The following is a 19,590-nucleotide window of genomic DNA, read 5'->3' as shown; positions in this document are numbered from 1 at the left end:
CGGTTCTGTACTGTTTCCTGAGCGGGACCCAGCACTGACACAGCGCTCTCTGCAGGTAGTGAGGCCGGTTCTGTACTGTTTCCTGAGCGGGACCCAGCACTGACACAGCGCTCTCTGCAGGTAGTGAGGCCGGTTCTGTACTGTTTCCTGAGCGGGACCCAGCACTGACACAGCGCTCTCTGCAGGTAGTGAGGCCGGTTCTGTACTGTTTCCTGAGCGGGACCCAGCACTGACACAGCGCTCTCTGCATGTAGTGAGGCCGGTTCTGTACTGTTTCCTGAGCGGGACCCAGTACTGACCCAGCGCTCTCTGCATGTAGTGAGGCCGGTTCTGTACTGTTTCCTGAGCGGGACCCAGTACTGACCCAGCGCTCTCTGCAGGTAGTGAGGCCGGTTCTGTACTGTTTCCTGAGCGGGACCCAGCACTGACACAGCGCTCTCTGCAGGTAGTGAGGCCGGTTCTGTACTGTTTCCTGAGCGGGACCCAGTACTGACACAGCGCTCTCTGCAGGTAGTGAGGCCGGTTCTGTACTGTTTCCTGAGCGGGACCCAGCACTGACAGATCGCTCTCTGCAGGTAGTGAGGCCGGTTCTGTACTGTTTCCTGAGCGGGACCCAGCACTGACAGAGCGCTCTCTGCAGGTAGTGAGGCCGGTTCTGTACTGTTTCCTGAGCGGGACCCAGTACTGACACAGCGCTCTCTGCAGGTAGTGAGGCCGGTTCTGTACTGTTTCCTGAGCGGGACCCAGCACTGACACAGCGCTCTCTGCAGGTAGTGAGGCCGGTTCTGTACTGTTTCCTGAGCGGGACCCAGCACTGACACAGCGCTCTCTGCAGGTAGTGAGGCCGGTTCTGTACTGTTTCCTGAGCGGGACCCAGTACTGACAGAGCGCTCTCTGCAGGTAGTGAGGCCGGTTCTGTACTGTTTCCTGAGCGGGACCCAGCACTGACAGATCGCTCTCTGCAGGTAGTGAGGCCGGTTCTGTACTGTTTCCTGAGCGGGACCCAGCACTGACACAGCGCTCTCTGCAGGTAGTGAGACCGGTTCTGTACTGTTTCCTGAGCGGGACCCAGCACTGACACAGCGCTCTCTGCAGGTAGTGAGGCCGGTTCTGTACTGTTTCCTGAGCGGGACCCAGCACTGACTCAGCGCTCTCTGCAGGTAGTGAGGCCGGTTCTGTACTGTTTCCTGAGCGGGACCCAGCACTGACCCAGCGCTCTCTGCAGGTAGTGAGGCCGGTTCTGTACTGTTTCCTGAGCGGGACCCAGTACTGACACAGCGCTCTCTGCAGGTAGTGAGGCCGGTTCTGTACTGTTTCCTGAGCGGGACCCAGCACTGACACAGCGCTCTCTGCAGGTAGTGAGGCCGGTTCTGTACTGTTTCCTGAGCGGGACCCAGCACTGACAGCGCTCTCTGCAGGTAGTGAGACCGGTTCTGTACTGTTTCCTGAGCGGGACCCAGCACTGACAGCGCTCTCTGCAGGTAGTGAGACCGGTTCTGTACTGTTTCCTGAGCGGGACCCAGCACTGACACAGCGCTCTCTGCAGGTAGTGAGGCCGGTTCTGTACTGTTTCCTGAGCGGGACCCAGCACTGACAGATCGCTCTCTGCAGGTAGTGAGGCCGGTTCTGTACTGTTTCCTGAGCGGGACCCAGCACTGACAGAGCGCTCTCTGCAGGTAGTGAGGCCGGTTCTGTACTGTTTCCTGAGCGGGACCCAGCACTGACACAGCGCTCTCTGCAGGTAGTGAGGCCGGTTCTGTACTGTTTCCTGAGCGGGACCCAGCACTGACACAGCGCTCTCTGCAGGTAGTGAGGCCGGTTCTGTACTGTTTCCTGAGCGGGACCCAGCACTGACACAGCGCTCTCTGCAGGTAGTGAGGCCGGTTCTGTACTGTTTCCTGAGCGGGACCCAGCACTGACACAGCGCTCTCTGCAGGTAGTGAGGCCGGTTCTGTACTGTTTCCTGAGCGGGACCCAGCACTGACAGAGCGCTCTCTGCAGGTAGTGAGGCCGGTTCTGTACTGTTTCCTGAGCGGGACCCAGCACTGACAGAGCGCTCTCTGCAGGTAGTGAGGCCGGTTCTGTACTGTTTCCTGAGCGGGACCCAGCACTGACACAGCGCTCTCTGCAGGTAGTGAGGCCGGTTCTGTACTGTTTCCTGAGCGGGACCCAGCACTGACAGAGCGCTCTCTGCAGGTAGTGAGACCGGTTCTGTACTGTTTCCTGAGCGGGACCCTGCACTGACACAGCGCTCTCTGCAGGTAGTGAGGCCGGTTCTGTACTGTTTCCTGAGCGGGACCCAGTACTGACAGAGCACTCTCTGCAGGTAGTGAGGCCGGTTCTGTACTGTTTCCTGAGCGGGACCCAGTACTGACAGAGCGCTCTCTGCAGGTAGTGAGGCCGGTTCTGTACTGTTTCCTGAGCGGGACCCAGCACTGACACAGCGCTCTCTGCAGGTAGTGAGGCCGGTTCTGTACTGTTTCCTGAGCGGGACCCAGCACTGACACAGCGCTCTCTGCAGGTAGTGAGGCCGGTTCTGTACTGTTTCCTGAGCGGGACCCAGCACTGACACAGCGCTCTCTGCAGGTAGTGAGGCCGGTTCTGTACTGTTTCCTGAGCGGGACCCAGCACTGACACAGCGCTCTCTGCAGGTAGTGAGACCGGTTCTGTACTGTTTCCTGAGCGGGACCCAGCACTGACACAGCGCTCTCTGCAGGTAGTGAGGCCGGTTCTGTACTGTTTCCTGAGCGGGACCCAGCACTGACAGAGCGCTCTCTGCAGGTAGTGAGGCCGGTTCTGTACTGTTTCCTGAGCGGGACCCAGCACTGACCCAGCGCTCTCTGCAGGTAGTGAGGCCGGTTCTGTACTGTTTCCTGAGCGGGACCCAGTACTGACACAGCGCTCTCTGCAGGTAGTGAGGCCGGTTCTGTACTGTTTCCTGAGCGGGACCCAGCACTGACACAGCGCTCTCTGCAGGTAGTGAGGCCGGTTCTGTACTGTTTCCTGAGCGGGACCCAGCACTGACAGATCGCTCTCTGCAGGTAGTGAGGCCGGTTCTGTACTGTTTCCTGAGCGGGACCCAGCACTGACAGAGCGCTCTCTGCAGGTAGTGAGGCCGGTTCTGTACTGTTTCCTGAGCGGGACCCAGCACTGACACAGCGCTCTCTGCAGGTAGTGAGGCCGGTTCTGTACTGTTTCCTGAGCGGGACCCAGCACTGACACAGCGCTCTCTGCAGGTAGTGAGGCCGGTTCTGTACTGTTTCCTGAGCGGGACCTAGCACTGACACAGCGCTCTCTGCAGGTAGTGAGGCCGGTTCTGTACTGTTTCCTGAGCGGGACCCAGTACTGACACAGCGCTCTCTGCAGGTAGTGAGGCCGGTTCTGTACTGTTTCCTGAGCGGGACCCAGCACTGACACAGCGCTCTCTGCAGGTAGTGAGGCCGGTTCTGTACTGTTTCCTGAGCGGGACCCAGCACTGACACAGCGCTCTCTGCAGGTAGTGAGGCCGGTTCTGTACTGTTTCCTGAGCGGGACCCAGCACTGACACAGCGCTCTCTGCAGGTAGTGAGGCCGGTTCTGTACTGTTTCCTGAGCGGGACCCAGTACTGACCCAGCGCTCTCTGCAGGTAGTGAGGCCGGTTCTGTACTGTTTCCTGAGCGGGACCCAGCACTGACACAGCGCTCTCTGCAGGTAGTGAGGCCGGTTCTGTACTGTTTCCTGAGCGGGACCCAGCACTGACACAGCGCTCTCTGCAGGTAGTGAGGCCGGTTCTGTACTGTTTCCTGAGCGGGACCCAGCACTGACAGAGCGCTCTCTGCAGGTAGTGAGGCCGGTTCTGTACTGTTTCCTGAGCGGGACCCAGCACTGACACAGCGCTCTCTGCAGGTAGTGAGGCCGGTTCTGTACTGTTTCCTGAGCGGGACCCAGTACTGACCCAGCGCTCTCTGCAGGTAGTGAGGCCGGTTCTGTACTGTTTCCTGAGCGGGACCCAGTACTGACCCAGCGCTCTCTGCAGGTAGTGAGGCCGGTTCTGTACTGTTTCCTGAGCGGGACCCAGTACTGACCCAGCGCTCTCTGCAGGTAGTGAGGCCGGTTCTGTACTGTTTCCTGAGCGGGACCCAGCACTGACACAGCGCTCTCTGCAGGTAGTGAGGCCGGTTCTGTACTGTTTCCTGAGCGGGACCCAGCACTGACACAGCGCTCTCTGCAGGTAGTGAGGCCGGTTCTGTACTGTTTCCTGAGCGGGACCCAGCACTGACACAGCGCTCTCTGCAGGTAGTGAGGCCGGTTCTGTACTGTTTCCTGAGCGGGACCCAGCACTGACACAGCGCTCTCTGCAGGTAGTGAGGCCGGTTCTGTACTGTTTCCTGAGCGGGACCCAGCACTGACACAGCGCTCTCTGCAGGTAGTGAGGCCGGTTCTGTACTGTTTCCTGAGCGGGACCCAGCACTGACACAGCGCTCTCTGCAGGTAGTGAGGCCGGTTCTGTACTGTTTCCTGAGCGGGACCCAGCACTGACACAGCGCTCTCTGCATGTAGTGAGGCCGGTTCTGTACTGTTTCCTGAGCGGGACCCAGTACTGACCCAGCGCTCTCTGCATGTAGTGAGGCCGGTTCTGTACTGTTTCCTGAGCGGGACCCAGTACTGACCCAGCGCTCTCTGCAGGTAGTGAGGCCGGTTCTGTACTGTTTCCTGAGCGGGACCCAGCACTGACACAGCGCTCTCTGCAGGTAGTGAGGCCGGTTCTGTACTGTTTCCTGAGCGGGACCCAGTACTGACACAGCGCTCTCTGCAGGTAGTGAGGCCGGTTCTGTACTGTTTCCTGAGCGGGACCCAGCACTGACAGATCGCTCTCTGCAGGTAGTGAGGCCGGTTCTGTACTGTTTCCTGAGCGGGACCCAGCACTGACAGAGCGCTCTCTGCAGGTAGTGAGGCCGGTTCTGTACTGTTTCCTGAGCGGGACCCAGTACTGACACAGCGCTCTCTGCAGGTAGTGAGGCCGGTTCTGTACTGTTTCCTGAGCGGGACCCAGCACTGACACAGCGCTCTCTGCAGGTAGTGAGGCCGGTTCTGTACTGTTTCCTGAGCGGGACCCAGCACTGACACAGCGCTCTCTGCAGGTAGTGAGGCCGGTTCTGTACTGTTTCCTGAGCGGGACCCAGTACTGACAGAGCGCTCTCTGCAGGTAGTGAGGCCGGTTCTGTACTGTTTCCTGAGCGGGACCCAGCACTGACAGATCGCTCTCTGCAGGTAGTGAGGCCGGTTCTGTACTGTTTCCTGAGCGGGACCCAGCACTGACACAGCGCTCTCTGCAGGTAGTGAGACCGGTTCTGTACTGTTTCCTGAGCGGGACCCAGCACTGACACAGCGCTCTCTGCAGGTAGTGAGGCCGGTTCTGTACTGTTTCCTGAGCGGGACCCAGCACTGACAGATCGCTCTCTGCAGGTAGTGAGGCCGGTTCTGTACTGTTTCCTGAGCGGGACCCAGCACTGACCCAGCGCTCTCTGCAGGTAGTGAGGCCGGTTCTGTACTGTTTCCTGAGCGGGACCCAGTACTGACACAGCGCTCTCTGCAGGTAGTGAGGCCGGTTCTGTACTGTTTCCTGAGCGGGACCCAGCACTGACAGAGCGCTCTCTGCAGGTAGTGAGGCCGGTTCTGTACTGTTTCCTGAGCGGGACCCAGCACTGACACAGCGCTCTCTGCAGGTAGTGAGGCCGGTTCTGTACTGTTTCCTGAGCGGGACCCAGTACTGACCCAGCGCTCTCTGCAGGTAGTGAGGCCGGTTCTGTACTGTTTCCTGAGCGGGACCCAGTACTGACCCAGCGCTCTCTGCAGGTAGTGAGGCCGGTTCTGTACTGTTTCCTGAGCGGGACCCAGTACTGACCCAGCGCTCTCTGCAGGTAGTGAGGCCGGTTCTGTACTGTTTCCTGAGCGGGACCCAGCACTGACACAGCGCTCTCTGCAGGTAGTGAGGCCGGTTCTGTACTGTTTCCTGAGCGGGACCCAGCACTGACACAGCGCTCTCTGCAGGTAGTGAGGCCGGTTCTGTACTGTTTCCTGAGCGGGACCCAGCACTGACACAGCGCTCTCTGCAGGTAGTGAGGCCGGTTCTGTACTGTTTCCTGAGCGGGACCCAGCACTGACACAGCGCTCTCTGCAGGTAGTGAGGCCGGTTCTGTACTGTTTCCTGAGCGGGACCCAGCACTGACACAGCGCTCTCTGCAGGTAGTGAGGCCGGTTCTGTACTGTTTCCTGAGCGGGACCCAGCACTGACACAGCGCTCTCTGCAGGTAGTGAGGCCGGTTCTGTACTGTTTCCTGAGCGGGACCCAGCACTGACACAGCGCTCTCTGCATGTAGTGAGGCCGGTTCTGTACTGTTTCCTGAGCGGGACCCAGTACTGACCCAGCGCTCTCTGCATGTAGTGAGGCCGGTTCTGTACTGTTTCCTGAGCGGGACCCAGTACTGACCCAGCGCTCTCTGCAGGTAGTGAGGCCGGTTCTGTACTGTTTCCTGAGCGGGACCCAGCACTGACACAGCGCTCTCTGCAGGTAGTGAGGCCGGTTCTGTACTGTTTCCTGAGCGGGACCCAGTACTGACACAGCGCTCTCTGCAGGTAGTGAGGCCGGTTCTGTACTGTTTCCTGAGCGGGACCCAGCACTGACAGATCGCTCTCTGCAGGTAGTGAGGCCGGTTCTGTACTGTTTCCTGAGCGGGACCCAGCACTGACAGAGCGCTCTCTGCAGGTAGTGAGGCCGGTTCTGTACTGTTTCCTGAGCGGGACCCAGTACTGACACAGCGCTCTCTGCAGGTAGTGAGGCCGGTTCTGTACTGTTTCCTGAGCGGGACCCAGCACTGACACAGCGCTCTCTGCAGGTAGTGAGGCCGGTTCTGTACTGTTTCCTGAGCGGGACCCAGCACTGACACAGCGCTCTCTGCAGGTAGTGAGGCCGGTTCTGTACTGTTTCCTGAGCGGGACCCAGTACTGACAGAGCGCTCTCTGCAGGTAGTGAGGCCGGTTCTGTACTGTTTCCTGAGCGGGACCCAGCACTGACAGATCGCTCTCTGCAGGTAGTGAGGCCGGTTCTGTACTGTTTCCTGAGCGGGACCCAGCACTGACACAGCGCTCTCTGCAGGTAGTGAGACCGGTTCTGTACTGTTTCCTGAGCGGGACCCAGCACTGACACAGCGCTCTCTGCAGGTAGTGAGGCCGGTTCTGTACTGTTTCCTGAGCGGGACCCAGCACTGACTCAGCGCTCTCTGCAGGTAGTGAGGCCGGTTCTGTACTGTTTCCTGAGCGGGACCCAGCACTGACCCAGCGCTCTCTGCAGGTAGTGAGGCCGGTTCTGTACTGTTTCCTGAGCGGGACCCAGTACTGACACAGCGCTCTCTGCAGGTAGTGAGGCCGGTTCTGTACTGTTTCCTGAGCGGGACCCAGCACTGACACAGCGCTCTCTGCAGGTAGTGAGGCCGGTTCTGTACTGTTTCCTGAGCGGGACCCAGCACTGACAGCGCTCTCTGCAGGTAGTGAGACCGGTTCTGTACTGTTTCCTGAGCGGGACCCAGCACTGACAGCGCTCTCTGCAGGTAGTGAGACCGGTTCTGTACTGTTTCCTGAGCGGGACCCAGCACTGACACAGCGCTCTCTGCAGGTAGTGAGGCCGGTTCTGTACTGTTTCCTGAGCGGGACCCAGCACTGACAGATCGCTCTCTGCAGGTAGTGAGGCCGGTTCTGTACTGTTTCCTGAGCGGGACCCAGCACTGACAGAGCGCTCTCTGCAGGTAGTGAGGCCGGTTCTGTACTGTTTCCTGAGCGGGACCCAGCACTGACACAGCGCTCTCTGCAGGTAGTGAGGCCGGTTCTGTACTGTTTCCTGAGCGGGACCCAGCACTGACACAGCGCTCTCTGCAGGTAGTGAGGCCGGTTCTGTACTGTTTCCTGAGCGGGACCCAGCACTGACACAGCGCTCTCTGCAGGTAGTGAGGCCGGTTCTGTACTGTTTCCTGAGCGGGACCCAGCACTGACACAGCGCTCTCTGCAGGTAGTGAGGCCGGTTCTGTACTGTTTCCTGAGCGGGACCCAGCACTGACAGAGCGCTCTCTGCAGGTAGTGAGGCCGGTTCTGTACTGTTTCCTGAGCGGGACCCAGCACTGACAGAGCGCTCTCTGCAGGTAGTGAGGCCGGTTCTGTACTGTTTCCTGAGCGGGACCCAGCACTGACACAGCGCTCTCTGCAGGTAGTGAGGCCGGTTCTGTACTGTTTCCTGAGCGGGACCCAGCACTGACAGAGCGCTCTCTGCAGGTAGTGAGACCGGTTCTGTACTGTTTCCTGAGCGGGACCCTGCACTGACACAGCGCTCTCTGCAGGTAGTGAGGCCGGTTCTGTACTGTTTCCTGAGCGGGACCCAGTACTGACAGAGCGCTCTCTGCAGGTAGTGAGGCCGGTTCTGTACTGTTTCCTGAGCGGGACCCAGTACTGACAGAGCGCTCTCTGCAGGTAGTGAGGCCGGTTCTGTACTGTTTCCTGAGCGGGACCCAGCACTGACACAGCGCTCTCTGCAGGTAGTGAGGCCGGTTCTGTACTGTTTCCTGAGCGGGACCCAGCACTGACACAGCGCTCTCTGCAGGTAGTGAGGCCGGTTCTGTACTGTTTCCTGAGCGGGACCCAGCACTGACACAGCGCTCTCTGCAGGTAGTGAGGCCGGTTCTGTACTGTTTCCTGAGCGGGACCCAGCACTGACACAGCGCTCTCTGCAGGTAGTGAGACCGGTTCTGTACTGTTTCCTGAGCGGGACCCAGCACTGACACAGCGCTCTCTGCAGGTAGTGAGGCCGGTTCTGTACTGTTTCCTGAGCGGGACCCAGCACTGACAGAGCGCTCTCTGCAGGTAGTGAGGCCGGTTCTGTACTGTTTCCTGAGCGGGACCCAGCACTGACCCAGCGCTCTCTGCAGGTAGTGAGGCCGGTTCTGTACTGTTTCCTGAGCGGGACCCAGTACTGACACAGCGCTCTCTGCAGGTAGTGAGGCCGGTTCTGTACTGTTTCCTGAGCGGGACCCAGCACTGACACAGCGCTCTCTGCAGGTAGTGAGGCCGGTTCTGTACTGTTTCCTGAGCGGGACCCAGCACTGACAGCGCTCTCTGCAGGTAGTGAGACCGGTTCTGTACTGTTTCCTGAGCGGGACCCAGCACTGACAGCGCTCTCTGCAGGTAGTGAGACCGGTTCTGTACTGTTTCCTGAGCGGGACCCAGCACTGACACAGCGCTCTCTGCAGGTAGTGAGGCCGGTTCTGTACTGTTTCCTGAGCGGGACCCAGCACTGACAGATCGCTCTCTGCAGGTAGTGAGGCCGGTTCTGTACTGTTTCCTGAGCGGGACCCAGCACTGACAGAGCGCTCTCTGCAGGTAGTGAGGCCGGTTCTGTACTGTTTCCTGAGCGGGACCCAGCACTGACACAGCGCTCTCTGCAGGTAGTGAGGCCGGTTCTGTACTGTTTCCTGAGCGGGACCCAGCACTGACACAGCGCTCTCTGCAGGTAGTGAGGCCGGTTCTGTACTGTTTCCTGAGCGGGACCCAGCACTGACACAGCGCTCTCTGCAGGTAGTGAGGCCGGTTCTGTACTGTTTCCTGAGCGGGACCCAGCACTGACACAGCGCTCTCTGCAGGTAGTGAGGCCGGTTCTGTACTGTTTCCTGAGCGGGACCCAGCACTGACAGAGCGCTCTCTGCAGGTAGTGAGGCCGGTTCTGTACTGTTTCCTGAGCGGGACCCAGCACTGACAGAGCGCTCTCTGCAGGTAGTGAGGCCGGTTCTGTACTGTTTCCTGAGCGGGACCCAGCACTGACACAGCGCTCTCTGCAGGTAGTGAGGCCGGTTCTGTACTGTTTCCTGAGCGGGACCCAGCACTGACCCAGCGCTCTCTGCAGGTAGTGAGGCCGGTTCTGTACTGTTTCCTGAGCGGGACCCAGCACTGACACAGCGCTCTCTGCAGGTAGTGAGGCCGGTTCTGTACTGTTTCCTGAGCGGGACCCAGCACTGACACAGCGCTCTCTGCAGGTAGTGAGGCCGGTTCTGTACTGTTTCCTGAGCGGGACCCAGCACTGACACAGCGCTCTCTGCAGGTAGTGAGGCCGGTTCTGTACTGTTTCCTGAGCGGGACCCAGCACTGACACAGCGCTCTCTGCAGGTAGTGAGGCCGGTTCTGTACTGTTTCCTGAGCGGGACCCAGCACTGACACAGCGCTCTCTGCAGGTAGTGAGGCCGGTTCTGTACTGTTTCCTGAGCGGGACCCAGCACTGACACAGCGCTCTCTGCAGGTAGTGAGGCCGGTTCTGTACTGTTTCCTGAGCGGGACCCAGCACTGACACAGCGCTCTCTGCAGGTAGTGAGGCCGGTTCTGTACTGTTTCCTGAGCGGGACCCAGCACTGACACAGCGCTCTCTGCAGGTAGTGAGGCCGGTTCTGTACTGTTTCCTGAGCGGGACCCAGCACTGACACAGCGCTCTCTGCAGGTAGTGAGGCCGGTTCTGTACTGTTTCCTGAGCGGGACCCAGCACTGACCCAGTGCTCTCTGCAGGTAGTGAGGCCGGTTCTGTACTGTTTCCTGAGTGGGACCCAGCACTGACACAGCGCTCTCTGCAGGTAGTGAGGCCGGTTCTGTACTGTTTCCTGAGCGGGACCCAGCACTGACACAGCGCTCTCTGCAGGTAGTGAGGCCGGTTCTGTACTGTTTCCTGAGCGGGACCCAGCACTGACACAGCGCTCTCTGCAGGTAGTGAGGCCGGTTCTGTACTGTTTCCTGAGCGGGACCCAGCACTGACACAGCGCTCTCTGCAGGTAGTGAGGCCGGTTCTGTACTGTTTCCTGAGCGGGACCCAGCACTGACCCAGCGCTCTCTGCAGGTAGTGAGGCCGGTTCTGTACTGTTTCCTGAGCGGGACCCAGCACTGACACAGCGCTCTCTGCAGGTAGTGAGGCCGGTTCTGTACTGTTTCCTGAGCGGGACCCAGCACTGACACAGCGCTCTCTGCAGGTAGTAAGGCCGGTTCTGTACTGTTTCCTGAGCGGGACCCAGCACTGACACAGCGCTCTCTGCAGGTAGTGAGGCCGGTTCTGTACTGTTTCCTGAGCGGGACCCAGCACTGACACAGCGCTCTCTGCAGGTAGTGAGGCCGGTTCTGTACTGTTTCCTGAGCGGGACCCAGCACTGACACAGCGCTCTCTGCAGGTAGTGAGGCCGGTTCTGTACTGTTTCCTGAGCGGGACCCAGCACTGACACAGCGCTCTCTGCAGGTAGTGAGGCCGGTTCTGTACTGTTTCCTGAGCGGGACCCAGCACTGACACAGCGCTCTCTGCAGGTAGTGAGGCCGGTTCTGTACTGTTTCCTGAGCGGGACCCAGCACTGACACAGCGCTCTCTGCAGGTAGTGAGGCCGGTTCTGTACTGTTTCCTGAGCGGGACCCAGCACTGACACAGCGCTCTCTGCAGGTAGTGAGGCCGGTTCTGTACTGTTTCCTGAGCGGGACCCAGCACTGACAGAGCGCTCTCTGCAGGTAGTGAGGCCGGTTCTGTACTGTTTCCTGAGCGGGACCCAGCACTGACACAGCGCTCTCTGCAGGTAGTGAGGCCGGTTCTGTACTGTTTCCTGAGCGGGACCCAGCACTGACCCAGCGCTCTCTGCAGGTAGTGAGGCCGGTTCTGTACTGTTTCCTGAGCGGGACCCAGCACTGACACAGCGCTCTCTGCAGGTAGTGAGGCCGGTTCTGTACTGTTTCCTGAGCGGGACCCAGCACTGACACAGCGCTCTCTGCAGGTAGTGAGGCCGGTTCTGTACTGTTTCCTGAGCGGGACCCAGCACTGACACAGCGCTCTCTGCAGGTAGTGAGGCCGGTTCTGTACTGTTTCCTGAGCGGGACCCAGTACTGACACAGCGCTCTCTGCAGGTAGTGAGGCCGGTTCTGTACTGTTTCCTGAGCGGGACCCAGCACTGACACAGCGCTCTCTGCAGGTAGTGAGGCCGGTTCTGTACTGTTTCCTGAGCGGGACCCAGCACTGACAGAGCGCTCTCTGCAGGTAGTGAGGCCGGTTCTGTACTGTTTCCTGAGCGGGACCCAGCACTGACACAGCGCTCTCTGCAGGTAGTGAGGCCGGTTCTGTACTGTTTCCTGAGCGGGACCCAGCACTGACACAGCGCTCTCTGCAGGTAGTGAGGCCGGTTCTGTACTGTTTCCTGAGCGGGACCCAGCACTGACACAGCGCTCTCTGCAGGTAGTGAGGCCGGTTCTGTACTGTTTCCTGAGCGGGACCCAGTACTGACACAGCGCTCTCTGCAGGTAGTGAGGCCGGTTCTGTACTGTTTCCTGAGCGGGACCCAGCACTGACAGAGCGCTCTCTGCAGGTAGTGAGGCCGGTTCTGTACTGTTTCCTGAGCACCGGAAAGGATTACTCTTATCAGCCTCACGTGAGCGCCCTCTGGTGGTAGTCACCGGATACACTGTTTATCTCCCCTGCTAATAATGTCAGTGTTAGGGCGAGGTTTCCCACTCTCTATGTATTCTGTAATGGGTCAGATCATTGGTGGGCAACAGGGAACCGTCGGGGGCTTCATCTGTGACCCCCCCCCCCCGACTACTAGCCACCCCAGCAGCTCACACTCTCCCCCGCACAGAGCAGACATGTTGCTGACGTAGATCGTAACTTCTCACCGCTCCCTCAGCTTCTTAATAACCGTGTACAGTACTGCCCGCTCCTCTCCTGCGCTGATACATACAGTACTGCCCGCTCCTCTCCTGCGCTGATACATATAGTACTGCCCGCTCCTCTCCTGCGCTGATACATACAGTACTGCCCGCTCCTCTCCTGCGCTGATACATACAGTACTGCCCGCTCCTCTCCTGCGCTGATACATACAGTACTGCCCGCTCCTCTCCTGCGCTGATACATACAGTACTGCCCGCTCCTCTCCCGCGCTGATAAATACAGTACTGCCCGCTCCTCTCCTGCGCTGATACATACAGTACTGCCCACTCCTCTCCTGCGCTGATAAATACAGTACTGCCCGCTCCTCTCCCGCGCTGATAAATACAGTACTGCCCGCTCCTCTCCTGCGCTGATACATACAGTACTGCCCGCTCCTCTCCTGCGCTGATAAATACAGTACTGCCCGCTCCTCTCCTGCGCTGATACATACAGTACTGCCCGCTCCTCTCCTGCGCTGATATATACAGTACTGCCCGCTCCTCTCCTGCGCTGATAAATACAGTACTGCCCGCTCCTCTCCTGCGCTGATACATACACTACTGCCCGCTCCTCTCCTGCGCTGATGAATACAGTACTGCCCGCTCCTCTCCCGCGCTGATAAATACAGTACTGCCCGCTCCTCTCCTGCGCTGATACATACAGTACTGCCCGCTCCTCTCCTGTGCTGATAAATACAGTACTGCCCGCTCCTCTCCTGCGCTGATACATACAGTACTGCCCGCTCCTCTCCTGTGCTGATAAATACAGTACTGCCCGCTCCTCTCCTGTGCTGATAAATACTGTACTGCCCGCTCCTCTCCTGCGCTGATACATACAGTACTGCCCACTCCTCTCCTGCGCTGATAAATACAGTACTGCCCGCTTCTCTCCCGCGCTGATAAATACAGTACTGCCCGCTCCTCTCCTGCGCTGATACATACAGTACTGCCCACTCCTCTCCTGCGCTGATAAATACAGTACTGCCCGCTCCTCTCCCGCGCTGATAAATACAGTACTGCCCGCTCCTCTCCTGCGCTGATACATACAGTACTGCCCGCTCCTCTCCTGCGCTGATAAATACAGTACTGCCCGCTCCTCTCCTGCGCTGATACATACAGTACTGCCCGCTCCTCTCCTGCGCTGATATATACAGTACTGCCCGCTCCTCTCCTGCGCTGATAAATACAGTACTGCCCGCTCCTCTCCTGCGCTGATACATACACTACTGCCCGCTCCTCTCCTGCGCTGATGAATACAGTACTGCCCGCTCCTCTCCCGCGCTGATAAATACAGTACTGCCCGCTCCTCTCCTGCGCTGATACATACAGTACTGCCCGCTCCTCTCCTGCGCTGATACATACAGTACTGCCCGCTCCTCTCCTGTGCTGATAAATACAGTACTGCCCGCTCCTCTCCTGTGCTGATAAATACTGTACTGCCCGCTCCTCTCCTGCGCTGATACATACAGTACTGCCCGCTCCTCTCCTGCGCTGATACATACAGTACTGCCCGCACCTCTCCTGCGCTGATACATACAGTACTGCCCGCTCCTCTCCTGCGCTGATACATACAGTACTGCCCGCTCCTCTCCTGCGCTGATACATACAGTACTGCCCGCACCTCTCCTGCGCTGATACATACACTACTGCCCGCTCCTCTCCTGCGCTGATACATACAGTACTGCCCGCTCCTCTCCTGCGCTGATACATACAGTACTGCCCGCTCCTCTCCTGCGCTGATGCATACAGTACTGCCCGCTCCTCTCCTGCGCTGATAAATACAGTACTGCCCGCTCCTCTCCTGCGCTGATACATACAGCACTGCCCGCTCCTCTCCTGCGCTGATAAATACAGTACTGCCCGCTCCTCTCCTGCGCTGATACATACAGTACTGCCCGCTCCTCTCCTGCGCTGATAAATACAGTACTGCCCGCTCCCCTCCTGCGCTGATACATACAGTACTGCCCGCTCCTCTCCTGCGCTGATACATACAGTACTGCCCACTCCTCTCCTGCGCTGATATATACTGTACTGCCCGCTCCTCTCCTGCGCTGATATATACTGTACTGCCCGCTCCTCTCCTGCGCTGATATATACTGTACTGCCCTCTCCTCTCCTGCGCCGATATATACTGTACTGCCCGCTCCTCTCCTGCGCTGATATATACTGTACTGCCCGCTCCTCTCCTGTGCTGATAAATACAGTACTGCCCGCTCCTCTCCTGCGCTGATATATACTGTACTGCCCGCTCCTCTCCTGTGCTGATAAATACAGTACTGCCCGCTCCTCTCCTGCGCTGATACATACAGTACTGCCCGCTCCTCTCCTGCGCTGATACATACAGTACTGCCCGCTCCTCTCCTGCGCTGATAAATACAGTACTGCCCGCTCCCCTCCTGTGCTGATAAATACAGTACTGCCCGCTCCTCTCCTGCGCTGATACAGTACTGCCCGCTCCTCTCCTGCGCTGATACATACAGTACAGCCCGCTCCTCTCCTGCGCTGATACATACAGTACTGCCCGCTCCTCTCCTGCGCTGATAAATACAGTACTGCCCGCTCCTCTCCTGCGCTGATAAATACAGTACTGCCCGCTCCTCTCCTGCGCTGATAAATACAGTACTGCCCGCTCCTCTCCTGCGCTGATACATACAGTACTGCCCGCTCCTCTCCTGCGCTGATATATACAGTACTGCCCGCTCCTCTCCTGCGCTGATAAATACAGTACTGCCCGCTCCTCTCCTGTGCTGATAAATACTGTACTGCCCGCTCCTCTCCTGCGCTGATACATACAGTACTGCCCGCTCCTCTCCTGCGCTGATAAATACAGTACTGCCCGCTCCTCTCCTGCGCTGATAAATACAGTACTGCCCGCTCCTCTCCTGTGCTGATACATACAGTACTGCCCGCTCCTCTCCTGCGCTGATACATACAGTACTGCCCGCTCCTCTCCTGCGCTGATACATACAGTACTGCCCGCTCCTCTCCTGCGCTGATAAATACAGTACTGCCCGCTCCTCTCCTGTGCTGATACATACAGTACTGCCCGCTCCTCTCCTGCGCTGATACATACAGTACTGCCCGCTCCTCTCCTGCGCTGATAAATACAGTACTGCCCGCTCCTCTCCTGTGCTGATAAATACAGTCCTGCCCGCTCCTCTCCTGTGCTGATAAATACAGTACTGCCCGCTCCTCTCCTGCGCTGATAAATACAGTACTGCCCGCTCCTCTCCTGCGCTGATGAATACAGTACTGCCCACTCCTCTCCTGCGCTGATAAATACAGTACTGCCCGCTCCTCTCCTGCGCTGATACATACAGTACTGCCCGCTCCTCTCCTGTGCTGATAAATACAGTACTGCCTGCTCCTCTCCTGCGCTGATATATACAGTACTGCCCGCTCCTCTCCTGTGCTGATAAATACAGTACTGCCCGCTCCTCTCCTGCGCTGATAAATACAGTACTGCCCGCTCCTCTCCTGCGCTGATACATACAGTACTGCCCGCTCCCCTCCTGTGTGATACATACAATACTGCCCGCTCCTCTCCTGCGCTGATACATACAGTACTGCCCGCTCCTCTCCTGTGTGATACATACAATACTGCCCGCTCCTCTCCTGCGCTGATACATACAGTACTGCCCGCTCCTCTCCTGCGCTGATACATACAGTACTGCCCGCTCCTCTCCTGCGCTGATAAATACAGTACTGCCCGCTCCTCTCCTGCGCTGATACATACAGTACTGCCCGCTCCTCTCCTGCGCTGATACATACAGTACTGCCCGCTCCTCTCCTGTGCTGATACATACAGTACTGCCCGCTCCTCTCCTGCGCTGATAAATACAGTACTGCCCGCTCCTCTCCTGTGCTGATAAATACAGTACTGCCCGCTCCTCTCCTGCGCTGATACATACAGTACTGCCCGCTCCTCTCCTGCGCTGATACATACAGCACTGCCCGCTCCTCTCCTGCGCTGATACATACAGTACTGCCCGCTCCTCTCCTGCGCTGATACATACAGTACTGCCCGCTCCTCTCCTGCGCTGATACATACAGTACTGCCCGCTCCTCTCCTGTGCTGATATATACAGTACTGCCCGCTCCTCTCCTGCGCTGATACATACAGTACTGCCCGCTCCTCTCCTGCGCTGATAAATACAGTACTGCCCGCTCCTCTCCTGTGCTGATAAATACAGTACTGCCCGCTCCTCTCCTGCGCTGATACATACAGTACTGCCCGCTCCTCTCCTGCGCTGATACATACAGTACTGCCCGCTCCTCTCCTGCGCTGATACATACAGTACTGCCCGCTCCTCTCCTGTGCTGATAAATACAGTACTGCCCGCTCCTCTCCTGCGCTGATACATACAGTACTGCCCGCTCCTCTCCTGCGCTGATACATACAGTACTGCCCACTCCTCTCCTGCGCTGATAAATACAGTACTGCCCGCTCCTCTCCTGCGCTGATACATACAGTACTGCCCGCTCCTCTCCTGCGCTGATACATACAGTACAGGTATGCAGTATGTGCAGTAGCTCAGATAAACTCCTATATAATATATACTGCACATGGCTACAAACAGACTAGTCCAGCTTCCGCTCCCTTCGGGAGGCACTCCTGTGTTTATTGACCCTTTTTCCCAGGCTCCCCCATTTCTATGACCGAGTTATAAGGTTATGTGGCTGCGAGTTGCTTTTCTCCTGTATACGTGCGCTGCGCGTGTTCTCCGGATCTCCCACCCTGCGTCCTTCCCTTCTGCGGACCCCTTATGTCCCCCTAACCTGGGAGAAGCCGTGTATTCTATCTCTTAACCCTGTCCTTCCCCCCACAGAGCCGGACCTGCAGCTGGACACCGCGCCCCTCAACGTCTCGCTGATGGAGGGCGGTCACTTTGAGTTGGACTGCATCATCTTGTCGCGCTCTCGCCCGGACTCTCGGCTCGCGGTGTCCTGGTCTTTGCAGAGCCCGGCGCGGGGGGCGGAGCGAGAGACTGTGCTGACCGCTGACCACTCCGGGGTCTGGGCACCGCTTTCCCCGCGCTGGGAAGGACGTCTGCAGCAGCTCCAGCTGTCCCCCACGCTCTTCAGGCTGCGGGTGGCCCGCTCCGGCCCGGGGGATGCTGGGAATTACACCTGTTCCGTGCAGGAGTGGCTTCCCGCGCCGCGCGGAGACTGGTACTTACTGACGCAGGATGACGCCCTGATTGGATGGGTTTCCGTGCAGAGCAAGGGTAGGTGCGGGGGCGGGGTCTGTACTAATGACACGATCCGTTAGGGTTAGGAAAGTCCGAAGCGCGTTATCCTTGCCCAGCCTCACAGGCGTCGGGGTCCCCAAGTCTCTGTCACCAAGTTGCCCTGCCCTACAGGTTAGGGTCTGAAACCTAAATTTCCCCAGTCCTAGAGGTGTCTGGGTCCCTAAGTGTCCCTGTCCTAGAGGTGTCTGGGTCCCTAAGTGTCCCTGTCCTAGAGGTGTCTGGGTCCCTAAGTGTCCCTGTCCTAGAGGTGTCTGGGTCCCTAAGTGTCCCTTTCCTAGAGGTGTCTGGGTCCCTAAGTGTCCCTGTCCTAGAGGTGTCTGGGTCCCTAAGTGTCCCTGTCCTAGAGGTGTCTGGGTCCCTAAGTGTCCCTGTCCTAGAGGTGTCTGGGTCCCTAAGTGTCCCTGTCCTAGAGGTGTCTGGGTCCCTAAGTGTCCCTGTCCTAGAGGTGTCTGGGTCCCTAAGTGTCCCTGTCCTAGAGGTGTCTGGGTCCCTAAGTGTCCCTGTCCTAGAGGTGTCTGGGTCCCTAAGTGTCCCTGTCCTAGAGGTGTCTGGGTCCCTAAGTGTCCCTGTCCTAGAGGTGTCTGGGTCCCTAAGTGTCCCTGTCCTAGAGGTGTCTGGGTCCCTAAGTGTCCCTGTCCTAGAGGTGTCTGGGTCCCTAAGTGTCCCTGTCCTAGAGGTGTCTGGGTCCCTAAGTGTCCCTGTCCTAGAGGTGTCTGGGTCCCTAAGTGTCCCTGTCCTAGAGGTGTCTGGGTCCCTAAGTGTCCCTGTCCTAGAGGTGTCTGGGTCCCTAAGTGTCCCTGTCCTAGAGGTGTCTGGGTCCCTAAGTGTCCCTGTCCTAGAGGTGTCTGGGTCCCTAAGTGTCCCTGTCCTAGAGGTGTCTGGGTCCCTAAGTGTCCCTGTCCTAGAGGTGTCTGGGTCCCTAAGTGTCCCTGTCCTAGAGGTGTCTGGGTCCCTAAGTGTCCCTTTCCTAGAGGTGTCTGGGTCCCTAAGTGTCCCTGTCCTAGAGGTGTCTGGGTCCCTAAGTGTCCCTGTCCTAGAGGTGTCTGGGTCCCTAAGTGTCCCTGTCCTAGAGGTGTCTGGGTCCCTAAGTGTCCCTGTCCTAGAGGTGTCTGGGTCCCTAAGTGTCCCTGTCCTAGAGGTGTCTGGGTCCCTAAGTGTCCCGGTCCTAGAGGTGTCTGGGTCCCTAAGTGTCCCTGTCCTAGAGGTGTCTGGGTCCCTAAGTGTCCCTGTCCTAGAGGTGTCTGGGTCCCTAAGTGTCCCTGTCCTAGAGGTGTCTGGGTCCCTAAGTGTCCCTGTCCTAGAGGTGTCTGGGTCCCCAAGTGCCCCATCTTAGGGTCGGGGTCCCGGGGTTGCCCCATCCTAGAGGCGTTGGGGTCTCTGTCACCAAGTTGCCCTGCCCTACAGGTTAGGGTCTGAAACCTAAATTTCCCCTGTCCTAGAGGTGTCTGGGTCCCTAAGTGTCCCGGTCCTAGAGGTGTCTGGGTCCCTAAGTGTCCCTGTCCTAGAGGTGTCTGGGTCCCTAAGTGTCCCTGTCCTAGAGGTGTCTGTGTCCCTGTCCTAGAGGTGTCTGGGTCCCTAAGTGTCCCTTTCCTAGAGGTGTCTGGG

The 19,590-nt window shown here is 58.4% G+C and overlaps 1 protein-coding gene across 1 annotated transcript in view; it reads left to right on the top strand.

Annotated features, from left to right (window-relative positions):
* LOC142475719 (immunoglobulin superfamily member 3-like) overlaps positions 1-19,590 on the top strand; it is a gene marked incomplete at its 5' end in the record, with an annotated part of 34,150 nt that overhangs the window by 4,721 nt on the left and 9,839 nt on the right. Inside the window, one exon of the mRNA XM_075581463.1 lies at positions 17,563-17,961. Coding sequence (XP_075437578.1) covers positions 17,563-17,961 — 399 coding nt within the window. The remainder of the gene's footprint in view (positions 1-17,562; positions 17,962-19,590) is intronic.

Source organism: Ascaphus truei, unplaced genomic scaffold (genome assembly GCF_040206685.1).
Source record: "Ascaphus truei isolate aAscTru1 unplaced genomic scaffold, aAscTru1.hap1 HAP1_SCAFFOLD_1335, whole genome shotgun sequence".
Lineage (NCBI taxonomy): Eukaryota > Metazoa > Chordata > Amphibia > Anura > Ascaphidae > Ascaphus > Ascaphus truei.
The sequence above is the reverse complement of the archived record's forward strand: the minus strand, read 5'-3'. Positions and strand labels throughout refer to the sequence as shown.